The sequence below is a fragment of the Crinia signifera genome, chromosome 6, assembly GCF_055691185.1.
Source record: "Crinia signifera chromosome 6, ASM5569118v1, whole genome shotgun sequence".
Taxonomy (NCBI): domain Eukaryota; kingdom Metazoa; phylum Chordata; class Amphibia; order Anura; family Myobatrachidae; genus Crinia; species Crinia signifera.
Window position 1 is genome coordinate 235,867,698 of NC_139222.1, and position 16,382 is coordinate 235,884,079.

General features: G+C 43.4%; 1 protein-coding gene across 8 annotated transcripts in view; it reads right to left on the reverse strand.

Annotated features, from left to right (window-relative positions):
- The window catches only part of ANK3 (ankyrin 3), a 333,783-nt gene extending 331,925 nt beyond the window's left edge, over positions 1–1,858 (reverse strand). For 2 of the 8 annotated variants that reach the window (XM_083149129.1, XM_083149128.1), the window contains exon 1: positions 1,033–1,844. In XM_083149129.1, coding sequence (XP_083005255.1) covers positions 1,033–1,146 — 114 coding nt within the window. In that variant the 5' untranslated portion in view covers positions 1,147–1,844. Of the gene's footprint in view, positions 1–1,032 lie in introns of all 8 variants that reach the window. The other 6 variants (XM_083149133.1, XM_083149134.1, XM_083149135.1 and 3 more) reach the window with 6 other exon arrangements.
- Positions 1,859–16,382: the final 14,524 nt, after the last annotated feature.

A 16,382-nucleotide genomic window follows, 5' to 3' on the forward strand; every position in this document is an offset into this window, starting at 1 on the left:
GCAAATCTACATGTCAGTGGTGGAGCTTGTGCATCAATGCTCTCAGTAAATTAGGATTATCTGTCCTTTAGGGAATATCACAAAGGATCATAAAAAGATCACTATGGCAGCAGATTGCCCTGCCTAGTCTGCTGATACGGCCTGTTGGTCAATACTCATTAATTGCATCTAATGAAAGTGAATCTGCTGTTGGGCCTTATCTATAAGATTGCACAGCTCCCTATGGGAACATGCATTTTAATTGCCCTTTGTCCCAGGATGTGACTGACACCAACAGACCAAAAAAAGCAGAATTATATATATGGCTGGGGCTGATGTGAATAATTCAGCAACAGTGTCAGAAAATATTCACCACACACACACACACACTTACAAGTGCGATTGTGTTGTCATTCTGAACACTTTCGAATGAGGTCACAGCGATGGAGTGGTACATTATATATATATATATATATATATACATATATATATATATATATATATATACTGTATATATATATACTGTGTATATATATATATATATATATATATATATATATATATACACACTGTATATATAATATATATATATATGAATGGTAGCCACCCCTTTCACAATGGGGAGGAGTGCTAATTAATTTTGTACATTATTTAAGTTATATGATATTTACTCCATATTATATGGATATAATCCATCTTAAATGTGTGTGATGTTTGTGTGTGTGTGTATATGAGTGCGTGTCATATATATATATATATATATATATATATATATATATATATATATATATATATTTCAACAGAAACACATTAATTCCAATGTTCCAAGAAAGGCAAAAGGCAAGCCAGTTGGGCAGCCTAAAGCCACTGAAGTGGGAATTGGATGCTTGTGAATCCCATGAAGAAGACTGACATGTGTGTAAAGGACACACACCTTCTGCATCACCACTGCAGCAGTCAGTAACAGTGACATGTGATTGTTGGTCCATGCTTAGCTGAATGTGCACATGTGATAACATTCAGGGACCTATTTGTCATATACAGAAATAATACCTTTTTCTTCCGATCCCTGGAGCGCTTCCTGTGCCTCTTTTTCTCCTTACTATCCTCCTCTGCATTAATGTCTAGATCCCTGTTCTTCTTTAACTGGGAAGCTGCATGAGCCATTGCGAGGAAGAATATCCCATGAAACAAGGATTCCCTGGAAAAGGTTGTAGTCCCTTTTGTACCTTCTATCCAGCTTCACAGTAAGGACTCCAACAAATGGAGAGAGAGAGAGAGAGAGAGAGAGAGAGAGCAGAACGCCCAGTACGCAGGCTCAGGATGGAGAGAGGTACCATGTAAATATCCAGTGCTCACATCTCTGCCTTTACCTTCCAGCACCTGAAGCATTCCCAGTCATTGTACAGGGGGGAGGACAGCTGAAGCCGTGTAAGCTGGCTGATGGCTGTATCCCTCTGCCACCAGCTGGAAGTGCCTAAGTGATCCCAGCAAAGGGGGATTGCTCCTAATGATGCCTCTATGCAGAAGAACAGTCAAGTGGGGGCTGCTCAGGCAAGGATCCAGCATTATTATCTGCTTCCCAGTACAGGAGCCGAAGGCATATCCAACATGCACTTTGTCCTCACCACAACATGTCCTTCATAACAGTCTATGAACCCAAGGTGCAGGTATCTTGTAGCTTCCCACTGCGAAACAGCTGCTGACGAAGAGCAGGGAAATATACAACAAAACAATAATGAAAGAAGAATTATTTTCCCCCACAGCCCCTGCGCTGCATTATGTAGAGCACAATGTGAGGCTTCTCATTTAACCCTGTGTGTGCTCCATGCTGCCTCTCTCCACAATGACAACACACACACACAGAGTGAGGTGTGGAATGAAGCAGTTGTGTCTTAGTGGGATTCGCACACAGACACACTCCAAGCAAATCAACACTGCAGCAAAAAAATAATCTGGTTATGCGACTGTGTGTAGGAGAGAAGTACAATTCCTACAGGGGATTTAATCATTTCTTTACCCTTTTGCGCTATTCTTCCCAACCATCCAGTGATGCTAACGGATTAATGAGTTGCATTGAGGTCTCCTTCAATCACCTCAATATATATTTACCACCTGAGTCCTCGGCATCTGTAGCTATTGAATATTCATCATGTGAATAAAAATAGCAGTACATTGGCCCTGGAGCTGCAGCTATTAATGGAATGTACACAGAACCAAATAAAAATTGTGCTGCTGAATGTCAATAATTAAATAGGCCGCTCCAAAACATTTTTGCACTTAAACGGTAAATTGATTGTATTTTATTATTATTATTATTATTATTCGCCGCACAAACAGATTTGATTCCTTTCTGGATGGCAGTGGGGTTTTGAAAACATAAAATCTGCCCTAAAAATAAATATATCTCTGTTTGATCCCACGGATACGTGATGGCGGAGCTAAGACTATTCCACTTTTCATCAAGATTGGGTATACTGTCAGGATGTTGAGCCTGGTTAATCTCGGCTTGGTTTGCATCCAGATGTCTGTGTATACGTAACACTAGACCAGTAAACCTCCTAATATCCATGGAGCAGTAACGGCTTCATCCAAATACTTTTAATCCAGATGAAAAATTGATTTTACCAACTGTTAGGCATCAACTAGGTCATAGCGAGTACAAAAACAACAGGGACCGTAAGAGAAGAGGCAGAAGTATTTTAGGTACTTGTTACCTAGAACGGCGCCGATGATTTTGATCCTAGGCATCGCAAGGAAAAAAATCGCGTCGGTCGCATCGCATGCGGCCAAAAAAATCGCATGCGATGCAACCGACGCGATTACCGCGATTTTACATAGGGAACAATGTTAAATGGCCCAATTTCACATAGGGAACAATGTTAAATGGCCCACAGACCCCAAATAGCCACCCTGAAGTGTGAAATGGCCCCCCCAATTGTTAACACCACCCCACGATCAACATCAACCCGAAGCGTGGCGAGCATAGCGAGCCCGCCAGGGGCGGCGGTACGCGTCCTCCGACCTTTTCATACCCGCACTATCCACGTCGGCGTGGAGTTGACAATTGTTCCCTATGTAAATCGCGGTAATCGCGTCGGTCGCATCGCATGCGGTTTTTTGGCCGCATGCAATGCGACCGACGCGATTTACCTTTTACCATTCATTTTTATGTGAAATCGCGGGCATTGCATCGGTCGCATCGCATGCCATTATAATGGCATGTGATGTACATGCGATGCCCGCGATGGGGGCCATTCTAGGTAACAAGTACCGTATTTTATTGCTTATAATGGTGTTAGATAACAAAAAAAATTACCACAATACTGTGACAAATTAAACAACATAATATGCCTAAGTTTTGGGTCTGAGTTTCCATTGGTGGGGGATGCCGAACGATCTTAGATGTTATTTTAAAGCAGCAATCATTCAGAATGCATGGTTTGGCTTTGTAAATGATTGCCGCTTTAAACAAAAAAAAAAAACAGCCTGCACCTCAAACTCCGATTATTACATTTCCGCAATGTTCTTCAATGAGTCTTTCTTAAAAGTGATTTTGTATGAAATATTGATCTGCACCCTTATGAAGTATGAGAAAGCATGTGAATGATACATGTGTATCTATCGTAAGATATATTCATGATATATTAATATTCATTTTTTTTGCACGCAGGGTAAATACTGGCTGCCTTTGCATGAAGCCCATAAATGCTGGACAGCTTTAATTTTACTCTGCAAAATAGATTTGCGTTTCGACACACCCCATCCAAATCTAAATTTCTCTGCACATTTTACATCTGACCCACCAGTAAAGTGTGTTGTCTGGATGGCTGATGATATGAGTCTTATTTATTTATTATTTATTTATTTACAGTTTCTTATATAGCGCAGCAGATTCCGTTGCGCTTTACAATAGTAGACAGTGATAAGACAAACTGGGTAACAACAGACAGACTCGGAGGTAGGAGGGCCCTGCTGCAAGCTTACAATCTATAGGGATATAGGGGGGGAAACATAAGGACAGGCACCAGTAATAGCATAGCAGTTACAAGTCCAGAAGGGATGCTATATAATACATAAGTGCCTCGGAGGGTTATGCATGTAGAACTTAAATATGATAGGCTTGCCTGAAGAGGTGAGTTTTCAGGGAACGCTTGAAAGTTTGGAGACTGGTGGAGAGTCTTAATGTGCGTGGAAGGGCATTCCATAGGATGGGAGCAGCCCGATAAAAGTCCTGTAATAATGAATGGGAGCTAGTGATCCGTGCAGAAGAGAGACGCAGATCTTGTGTAGAGCGTAGTGGTCGAGATGGGAGATATTTTGTGATAAGTGCAGAGATATATGCTGGTGCAGTATGGTTAATAGCTTTATAAGCAAGTAGAAGTGTTTTATATTGAATACGGTAATATACAGGCAACCAATGGAGGGACTGGCAGAGCGGATCAGCAGACGATGAGCGTCTTGCAAGGAAGATCAGCCTAGCAGCAGCATTTAAAATTGATTGCAGTGGTGAGAGTCTGTTCTTGGGAAGACCAGTTAGGAGACTATTGCAATAATCAATGCGGGATATAATGAGTGCATGGATAAGAGATTTGGTAGTGTCTTGTGTGAGATAGGGTCGTATTTTGGATATGTTTTTTAGATGCATGTAACATGATTTGGAGACAGATTGAATGTGGGGAAGAAAGGACAGTTCAGAGTCGAGGATGACCCCCAAGCAACGAGCTTGTGGGGTAGGGTAGATTATCGAGTTGTCAACAGTGATGGAGATGTCAGGATGGTAACTGTTCTTATTTGGCGGGAATATAAGTAATTCCGTTTTGGAAATATTGAGTTTGAGTTGGCGACAAGACATCCAAGATGAGATGGCAGAGAGACAATCAGAAACTCGACCCAAAACCACTGGTGACAACTCTGGGGTTGATAGATAGATTTGAGTATCATCAGCATACAAGTGATACTGAAATCCGAAAGAGCTGATTAGTTTGCCAAGAGAGGAGGTATAGATTGAGAAGAGCAGAGGACCTAAGACTGAACCTTGCGGAACTCCGACTAACAGAGGTAATGAAGAGGAAGTAGAGTTAGAGAAGCGAACACTGAAAGAGCGATCAGATAGGTAAGATGTGAACCAGGAAAGGGCTGTATCATTAAGACCTAGGGAGTGTAGTGTTTGTAAGAGAAGAGAGTGATCGACGGTGTCAAAGGCAGCAGAAAGATCAAGAAGAATAAGTAGTGAGTAATGGCCTTTAGACTTAGCCGTTACCAGATCATTCACCACTTTAGTCAGTGCTGTCTCAGTGGAGTGTTGAGAGCGAAAACCTGACTGAAGTGGGTCTAATAGGGTGTTAGAGTTAAGAAAGTTTGTGAGGCGAGAGTAGACAAGTCTCTCCAGTAGCTTGGAGAGGCATGGGAGCTGAGATATAGGACGATAGTTAGAGAGAGAGTTAGGGTCAGAATTCTGTTTTTTTAGAATAGGAGTTATCACTGCATGTTTGAGCAGAGAAGGAAAAGTACCAGTAGTAAGAGAGAGATTACAGATTTTAGTTAAGGTTGGAATAATCACAGGAGATATATTTTTAATGACTTGCGTAGGTATAGGATCGAGAGGAGAGGTAGTAGAGTAAGAGGATAAGAAGAGTGCGGATACTTCCTTTTCATTTGTGGGCTCAAATGAAGAGAAAGTGCCAGAGGGTTCAGGTGGGAAAGAAAGAGGGTTAGAGGTTGTGGAAGAGCATACCATTTCATCTCGGATGTTATCAATCTTGTCCTTAAAGTAGGAGGCAAGTTCTTGTGCACTGATGGTAGCCGGCGGGGGAGGAGGGGAAGGGTACAGAAGAGACTTAAAGGTGTTAAAAAGTCGCTTAGGGTTGGTGGCATGAGAAGAGATGAGAGATTGGTAGTATGTTTGTTTGGCAGTGTCCAAAGCATTGCTGTAGGAGTAGTAGCTAGTTTTATATGCGAGGAAATCAGTCGTACTACGAGATTTGCGCCATTGGCGTTCTACTTTACGTGACTGATTTCGTAGTTGTCTTGTTGTTTTGGTGTGCCACGGTTGGCATCTAAGCCTACGTGGGGTGTAATGGGTAGCTGGAGCCACGTCATCAAGGGCTGTTTCAAGAGTCTGGTAGAGGTGGGAAACAGCAGAGTCAGGAGAGGTAAATGTAGAAATTAGTGAGAGCTGTTGTTGCAGGGAGGTGGTAAGTTGTGGAAAATTAATTGCATTAGTATTTCTACGGGTTAAAGTAGGCTTGCATGATTTCAGTGTCAGTGAGCTTGGGGTAATGGAAGAGAGTGAGAGGGTAATGAGATTGTGATCAGAGAGAGGGAAGGGAGTGTTAGTAAAATCAGAGACTGAGCACAGCCTGGTGAAAACAAGGTCAAGGCAGTGGCCTTCCTCATGAGTAGAGGAGTCAGACCACTGGGAGAGGCCGAGAGAGGAGGTTAGAGAGAGGAGTTTGGAAGCATGCAAAGATGGTGGACTGTCAATAGCAATATTGAAGTCACCCAGGATGACAGTGGAGATGTCAGAGGATAAGAAATGGGGGAGCCAGGCAGAGAAATCTTCTAGAAATTGAGTTTTGGGAAGCCCAGGTGGGCGATAGATAGCAGCAACACGCAGAGAGAAAGGGGAAAAAACCCTAATAGAGTGAACTTCAAATGATGTAAATGTGAGTGAAGGAGCAGATGGTAGAACTGAGTATGTGAAGTCTTGTGACAGTAATATACCAACCCCACCTCCTTTACAGTTACCAGGCCTGGGGGTGTGAGTGAAGTGGAAACCACCATGTGACAGTGCTGCAGGCGAGGCAGTGTCTGATTGTGTGAGCCAGGTTTCTGTAACTGCCAGCAGGTTGAATTTGTGAGAGATAAAGAGGTCATGGATGGATGTTAATTTATTGCAAACAGAGCGTGCATTCAATAGGGCACATTTAAGTTGTTTGGTGTGTGGTGGGAGGCATGTGATATTTATGAGGTTAGCCGAATTTCTAGGCATACAACCAGTAAGCTCTGAATGGGACAGGTGGTTTGGGCCTGGGTTTGGTGATATGTCACCAGCTAATAAGATTAGAAAGGAGAGATAGATAAAGGTGGATGTTTGTGTTTTTTTGTATTGGTGGTGGGATGTGGATGTGAAAGTACAAGTAGAGAAGTAAGTAAAGAGCTCATGAGTGTTTAGAAGAGGGGAGTGAATAATGGAAGAGGCAATGTGCACAGAGTGGTGAGTGTCAGGGAGATTACAGGATGAGTGAAGTTTGGTGAAAACTCCATGTAATGAAATGAGAAGTAGCAGTTTGGTAAGCATGATATAATAATGTATATTGTATTTACCTTGCTTGATGTTGTTCAATGTTTTTCAACTGTTTTTTTTAACTGTTCTTTAAAAGTAATATCACTTTGTAATTTCTCACTTAGGAGATTTCTAACTTAGAGAACTGCCCAGGCAGAGGACTGCCTAATAAGTGACGATATATACCAAGTCTGATTAGAAGAGGCTACAGCTGAGGGCACATGACCAGCTAATCAAAGGACATCAATTAGCTTGTTTTAAATAAACACTAGCCAAAAATATATACCCCAATAAATTAGGCCTCACTGACAACAGCTTCAAACAGGTTATGCAAAGGCTAGAAACATCCTTAACAATACAACACTAGTTCTGCAATTGCCATAATTCAGATTAGCAGTTAAAAGTGATTTAAGTAGACAAATGAAAATTCACATACATGGAATAATTACTGCAAGACCTCAATAGGAGTAGATGCAGAGCGCTGGTATTTGTAGTGCGGACAAATGAAAATTCACATACATGGAATAATTACTGCAAGACCTCAATAGGAGTAGATGCAGAGCGCTGGTATTTGTAGTGCGGACAAATGAAAATTCACATACATGGAATAATTACTGCAAGACCTCAATAGGAGTAGATGCAGAGCGCTGGTATTTGTAGTGCGGACAAATGAAAATTCACATACATGGAATAATTACTGCAAGACCTCAATAGGAGTAGATGCAGAGCGCTGGTATTTGTAGTGCGGACAAATGAAAATTCACATACATGGAATAATTACTGCAAGACCTCAATAGGAGTAGATGCAGAGCGCTGGTATTTGTAGTGCGGACAAATGAAAATTCACATACATGGAATAATTACTGCAAGACCTCAATAGGAGTAGATGCAGAGCGCTGGTATTTGTAGTGCGGACAAATGAAAATTCACATACATGGAATAATTACTGCAAGACCTCAATAGGAGTAGATGCAGAGCGCTGGTATTTGTAGTGCGGACAAATGAAAATTCACATACTTAGTAGATTTCTAACTTAGAGAACTGCCCAGGCAGAGGACTGCCTAATAAGTGTACCACAAGTGGCAACGGCTATTCCATTCACTCTTCTATTCTTGCCGAATTGCATAATCCTAACCACGCCCCCAGCTGTATAGCTGGGCGTGTGGCTACAATGACATGTCTCGGCCACCATGCCCCCTTCCCGCCCCCTCTCCTCCACTACTCCCTTTGACATATCACCCCAATCCCCCCGTTACTCGCTTTCTTTTTTGCTTAGTACCGAATCATCCCCTGATCATCTGGACAGTTTAAAAGGTAAAAGATTACTAGAGACAGAAGCCACTCATTTTTAGCCTCAAAGGGACCACTTCTGGATCACACATAGGCCCTTATTCAGATCTGATTGCAGTACAAATTTGTTTGGAAAATGGGCAAAGGCATGTGCACTGCAGGTGGGGCAGATGTAACATGTGCAGAGAGAGTTAAATTTGGGTGGGGTGTGTTGCAACTGAAATCTAAATTGCAGTGTAAATATAATGCAGCCAGTATTTACCCTGCACAGAAACAAAATACCTCACACAAATCTAACTCTCTCTATACATGTTACATCTGCCCCACCTGCAGTGCACATGGTTTTGCCCATTTTCCAAACAAATGAAAGGCTGTAGTGATCTGAATTCGGCCCCTGCCACTATGGTCGGGGTCTGCATTTCTGCAGTGAGGGATGGGGGCGGTGGCGGCGCTGGGTGTTCCCATGGGTATGCGGCCGCCCTGTTTTCGTCCTGGTGGACGCAAATATGAGTCAGTTGAGACGGACTTATATCTGCGAAGGCAGTCGAAATCATTCGGTGGTCGGGGACCATCGAATGATTTCTCCTGCAGTGGCGTCATGCGAGGGGATGTGTCTTTGTTACACATCCCCTCACATTGTTGCGAGGGGAAATGGCGATGGGGGTGCACTTATGATCATTGGAGCGACCTCTCAACCCGCGGGGCCGCGGATCGCACTGATATACATCATGATGTGCACACAATTGATCGCACGACCCGTCAAAATTGTGCGTTCGGCCCGGATATCGTTCCAATGTATGCCCACCTTAAGTCAATTTTAATTGATTGCATTGCACACCTTTCTGCAACTTTTACAAAAATATCTACCTGTCACACATCAACAAGACATGGCTTCCCTGTACCGCGCTGTATTCCTGCATGCTGGCCATGCGGAGCATCAAGAGGCAGAGTTGCTTGGCCACTGACTTTTCTGGTATTTGTCAGAAGTTCCAGATAGCCAATCCAGCCATGTTGGTTTTGTGTACGACATATTTTAGTAAAGATCGATGCCTCAGGGGGTACTATAAGCCTCATCAGACCCAGGTATGTCTAGGGAAGGAAACCACAGCCAAACGGAGAGGCCGCAGCTTTAGATTTGTGCATGTGACCAACTCTGAATAGACTGCAAAGGTCCTGTTTTTGTTTTCTTGTTTGTTCTTTTGCCAATTCCACTTGCAATTCTGTTTATGGCTCTTTATTTGCATATAACAAGCAGCGAAAAAAATCTTGGTAGAACTGTGTGTGCATCTTAGGCTTATCAACCTTTTCTTATTGAACTTCTCGGGCCAAATGTAAGGGTGTGGTATGATACACCGACAGCCGGGATTCTGACAGTCATTTCTCCAACGTCGGAATCCCGCCCGGGAGCGCAATGAAGCCCCATGCGGGCTCGCTGCGCTTGCCACGCTGCGGGCTCGCTGCGCTTGCCACGCTGCGGGCACAGTGACAAGCTATGCTCGCCACCTATTTTATTCTCCCTCTATGGGGGTTATGGACCCCCACGAGGGAGCAGTCGGGATTCCGATGTTGGAGTAATGACTGTCGGAATCCCGACTGTCAGGGATCTGTCCGGCACCCAAATGTAATAGGCTGTGATAATAAGAAAGTGAGCAGTTTTGGGAGAGTTTTCCCATTTTTTTAAAGCGGCAATTAATTACATGGCAAAATCAACCTGGTTTTTCAGTGTTAAGTGTCGTTTAAAAAAACAAAACAAAAGGGAAAAAAATCTCCCAAAATCTCTCTTTCTGATTCTCACACCCTATTCCATTTGGCCCCCTTTGTTAGAAAAACATCAAGGGAGTTAGATCAATTGCTTAAGACAAACAAGTTTTGTATCTTTAAGAGACCTATAGAAAAACAAAATGATTGTTTCTGTAAGAATTTTAAAAAAAGTAGGAAAACGTGCTGAATACATACAGTATGTATCGGAGTGGCGTAACTAGAATTTGTGCGCCCCCCCGCCGATATCGGCAGCGCCGCCCCCCCTCCCCCTAGCCCTCCCACCCACCTTCCCAAGTGAAATTAAAAACCCCCCTTACCCCTCCGCGTGCCGCCGCATTCAGGGTCCCGCAGCCAGCTCCGTCTCCTCCTGCAGTTCTATAATGACCATCAGAAAATGGCTGCCCCCTAACAGCAGACAGTTTTTAAGGATGCTAGAGGAGGCCCGCTCCTCCTCTAGCATCCCCAAAAACTGTTTGCTGTTAGGGGGCAGCCATTTTCTGATAGTTATTTTTCATTAGAAGTACTGCAGGAGGAGACGGAGCCATGACAAGATCTGCGCTTCGGCCGGGACCCTGAATGCGGCGGCGCTGGCGGAGGCATGCGGAGGGGTAAGGGGGGTTGTTATATATAGTTGTAACTATAGCCCCGCAGATTGGCGCCCACAGCCCCTCAGCGCCTCCCCGCCACCGCGGGGGCTGCGGGGCTCTAGTTACGCCACTGATGTATCGTCATTAGATGTTGCATAGCTTCTTCACTGAAACAGATACATCCAACCAAAGCAATCATTCAATAAGAAACTGCCTCAGCTTGGAGCTGCTGTACTATGTGACCCTGGGGATAAGCAGTTGTATTTGATGTAAACCTGCATTGAAAGTTTTAGGAATGTTCCTTCCTGAGAGAACTAGGGATAAACACCAGAGCAAGTGTCACTGTGACCTTGGCCGAGAGATTTTATCTTCTGTCAAGTGATGCCATAAAGTTACTGTATATTAAATGCCTGACAGAGCAGGGACTCTTTGTTCCTGAAATTACGCATTCAACTGCCACTTTGAGAAACCACTGTGTCTTTTCCAACCAATATGTGATATGGTCAAGGATAACAGATATCATTGATCAGAAATGGTAGAAAAACAATAGGAATAATGACCCCCTCCTGCTGCAACGCAAGATATGGGGGGATGGGGGGACAGGGTTAGGATGCCTACTGAGCCCCTGTCGGGATCAGATGCCGGGGTCAGTCTTTTGACTACCAGAATCCTGATGGCCAAGATAACAGATGAATCCCCTGTGACTGTTTGTGTCCATCAGTGAAGGGTTTTGATGGCCCTGTACTGTTGTAGGGCACATTTTTAAAGCATGGTTTTATGGCAGTCATTTACTTAGTGAAGATGGTCAATTATGACGTGTTCCATTGGGAGAGGACTGTGATCCAGGATAACAATGATCCCATCCACAGGGCATGTTTGCTTAGTAAAAATGACTCTGGTATCATATATATGTAATGGACTTCTCTGATATGAACCCAGGTTAGCACCAGGGGCTTATCTTTAATAGGGGGAGGGTGTGCACATTGGCCCTTGAGAGTAGGTTGGCCCTGTGCCACACCCACTGCAGCCCTGGTAGAAGCACATCCTGATAGGCTCAGGTGTCTATGCCCTTTCTATATGCAGCCTACATATACCAGTCAAAGCAGTCCAAGAACCAATGAAAGCAGTCCAGAGGAGACATTCGGTGGACTCTCTGCCATGATTTGTGTCACAAAATAAGATTGAAAAAAAAAATGGTTTAAAGAAATTAGGGAAACCACTTCAGAAATTAATAAAATACGTATCTGAAAACACATCCAGAGTAAGGAAGCTTATAAGAATCATTCTGTGTCAACATGTTAGGTGAGTACTGGTACATTTTCTGAATACTGTACAGTATTTAAACAGAAAAAAATCACTGCCAGTTCTAGCTGTATATACAGTAATAACAACTTGGGATTCAACCGCCACCCAGAATGCAGATTGCATGATTGTGTCAAAGACAGACTTCTTTGACATGATCAAGAAAATTGCAATTTGTAGGACGTGTCGATCATAAAAATGCAACGAGGGAAAATGTATTAACCCTTTGAGTGCCAAGTGAATTTGGCAAAATAGTTGTGAAAATTGGCAAGCAAACATTTTGGTACTTGTTTCCTAGCACGCCACCCATCGCATCGTATACCATAAGCCTAAATATGGTATGCGATGCGATGCGATCGGACCCGATATTGTACAATAAAAAATCGTATAGCATCGTATGCCATACAATGGCATACAATGCGATGGTATCCGATTTTTTATTGTACAACCACTCTGATGGGTGGTTGTACACGTGGAATACATGTAAAGTAATAAGTGGCCGCTCGCCACGCTTCGGGCTTGGTGGCTCCACACTATCTAAAATAAACTACACGCCGACGTGGATAGTGGGGATATGAAAAGGTCAGAGGACGCGTACCACCGCCCCTCACGGGCTCGCTGCGCTCGCCACGCTTCGGGTTGGCGTTGATAGTGGGGATTGGCGTGGGGGTGCATTTAACATTGTAAGCACCCATTAGGGTGCTTATGCAATTAAACAACGTATGGGGGGGGGGCATATAACATTGTAAGCACCCATTAGGGTGCTTATACAATTAAAAATCGCATCGCATCGCATGCGGCTATATGGCATGCGATGCGATGCATAAGATGCCATAAGATGAAAATCGTGGGCGCCGTGCTAGGAAACAAGTACCAACATTTTTATTCAAGATAATGATCTGCAATGCTTAATCTTTTTTTCCCCCCAACTATTTCTTATTTGAATTTATATAACAAATGTGAGCGATTCTGGCATTTATAGTGGATATTTTGCACGTCTCTCACAGAGATGGGTTAATATTGGGGATGAGGTTAATATTGGGGATGGGGTGCAGTATTGCAATGGATACTTATGGTCAATGTGGTGAGTGAGTGTGTTTGTGTGTGGAAGGGTGGGGGGAAGGGGATGGATAAGGTTAATACCACTAGGGGATCCACAATGAGGACATATTTGTGTGTGTGTTTTGTCTGTGTGTAACAACCATAGGGTTTCTACACACACTTGGTTTATGCATTAAAAATCTTGTAAAACCAAGTTTTAGAAATATGTTCTTGCCTTAATGAAAAAAATTTTTCTAGAAATATCAGTAAAGTTGTTAATTTATTGAATCACAAATTGAAATGTTTGATGGTATATTAGAACATATTTTTAAAATATTAAGATTAATAAAACATCTTGATAATTCCCCTGTAATATTACAGTATGCTTTGTGTAAAGTAACTCATTGTTTCTGACATTCTGATATTATACACTAGGACAGTAAATTAGTTTGGAATGTACTGGCAGAGTCTAAGCAGATCAAACCATGAGTTCAACAGTGTAATGAAAATGAACACAGACAATTGCTATGAATGCTCTTCTTTGGACTATTGAACGTGTTTCACACAAGCTAAGCGGTTCAGTTGTAAAAAAGAAATAATTCTACTAAATAATACTAATAAATAATGATATTAATCATTTTTATATTAGAAAAGTTGGTACTTCTGTACTTTCACGGCGCCACTAGAAATCGCGGGCATCGCGGCCATTGAATGCACTAAAAATCGGGTGCGACGCGATGCCCGCGATTTCCCATAGGGACCAATGTTAAATTTCTCAATTGACCCGATTTTACTGTTCAATGCCTCAATTGACACGATTTTTCCATAGGAAACAATGTTAAATGGCCCACAGAGGCCAAATAGCCACCCTGAAGTGTGAAATGGCCCCCACAATTGTTAACGCCACCCCACGATCAACGTGAACCCGAAGCGTGGCGAGCGCAGCGAGCCCGCGAGGGGCGGCGGTACGCGTCCTCCGACCTTTTCATACTCCCACTATCCACGTCGGCGTGGAGTTGAGAATAGAATAGTGTGGCGAGCGCAGCGAGCCACCGAGCCTGAAGCGTGGCGAGCGCAGCGAGCCCCGCGAGGGGACGCGGATACCTTCACAGGTAAACGCGTCCCTTCGCGGGCTTCACAGGTATCCTCGTCCCCTCGCGGGGCTCGCTGCGCTCACCACGCTTCGGGCTCGGTGGCTCGCTGCGCTCGCCACACTATTCTATTCTCAACTCCACGCCGACGTGGATAGTGGGGGTATGAAAAGGTCGGAGGACGCGTACCGCCGCCCCTCGCGGGCTCGCTGCGCTCGCCACGCTTCGGGTTCACGTTGATCGTGGGGTGGCGTTAACAATTGTGGGGGCCATTTCACACTTCAGGGTGTCTATTTGGCCTCTGTGGGCCATTTAACATTGATTCCTATGGAAAAATCGTGTCAATTGAGGCATTGAACAGAAAAATCGTGTCAATTGAAAAATTTAACATTGGTCCCTATGCGAAATCGCGGGCATCGCGTCGCACCCGATTTTTTAGTGCATTCAATGCCCGCGATGACTGCGATATCCTATCTGTCCTAATCTAGTGGCGCCGTGAAAGTAAAGAAGTACCGAAAGGTTCATTTCACTATTGGTAGTGGAAACATTGGTATTTCTTCCCCTTTGCTTCACAGTTACAGCAAATGAGTTAGTCCATCCACTAAGAACATTCCCTCTGCACTGCTGGGGATGATTTTTTTATTGACAAACCACCATTGAGTCCCAATGCAGAAATGGGCCATAGGCCAAATCCCCTGTTGGTCCTGCCATTTGTTGTCACCAATAATGTTTGTACTCCAGGCACCAACAGGATAAAATACAGTATCAAACTCCTCTTATTTGTTTCAAGATGGTCAGGGACATGAGGCAAGTGGCATCATCAAGCCCTTCCCACCTCAATGAGCACCATGTGGGCAGTGGCATAATTACCCAATTATCCCCCTCCAAACTTTCATAGGAATACAGTAGGCACTCAAACCCCACTGAAATTAATCTAAAAAGCAATGATTACCATTTACACCAGCCCCACACATTTTATTTGCTTTTTGAGGCAGCTCAGCAAACTTTCAGGTTAAGAAAACATGGTTTACAAAGAATTAGCCAAAATACATAAGGTGGATGCTCTAGAGCAGAGGTGGGCAATAAGCGGCCCTACAGCTGTTGATGAACTACACATCCCAGCATGCCTTGCCTTAGTTTAGCTATTTGACCATGCTGAATCTGATGCAAGGCATGCTGGGATGTGTAGTTCATCAACATATGGAGGGCTGCTTATTGCCCACCCCTCAGTGGCATAAGTTCGTCCCAGTTGCCCGGAGGCAAGATAAATATTGGTGACTACCCCCCAACATACACACCATCTTATATAAATATGTATGCATGTATGTATGTATGTTATAGATATTAGGTTTAGAATAAAGAGAGTGTGACATCTATGGTCCGGCTGGTAGGAGGAGTCAGCCACAGAAGCGATATCAATGGCTTTTAATTAACTGATTCAAACTCATGGTGGAGGAGAGGTGCCCCCTTGGGAGCAGGAGCCCGGCGGCAGATGACTCCATTGCCTCCCAGAGTTCTGCCTCTGCCGCGACTGCTCTAGAGTCTAGATAAGTGGTTCTCAACTCCTGTCCTCAAGTACCACTGACAGATTATGTTTCTTCACTTATGTTTCTTCATATGTTTTTTATGGTAAATGCCAAATAGAGAAAGACAAGTCTAAGTAATCGGCTAATACAAAAAAACTTTAGAGAGAGCACATAAAAAAGAGGGTTAGGAAAAAGAAAGAGTAAAAAAAAAAAAGAATGAAAAGTAATACAGTTAAAGAGTATCAATATACAAATAATCAAAGAGGTCACCATCATTATTTAAGGGCACTCAATTATTTCTGAGAGTCTGGGTGAAGAACCTAAAAAGCAATAAACCAAGGGTCCCAAAACTAATTAAACCACACGTTATTATAGAGAGAGGAGGTATTTTTCTCCATAGCAATAAACTAGATTTTGGCTTTAACTTTATGCAAAGATGGAAGAAATCCAGGATGAGAAACATTTAGCGACTTGAAGGACACCAAATTATTTTGTTGGTAAAATTACTCAATTCTGG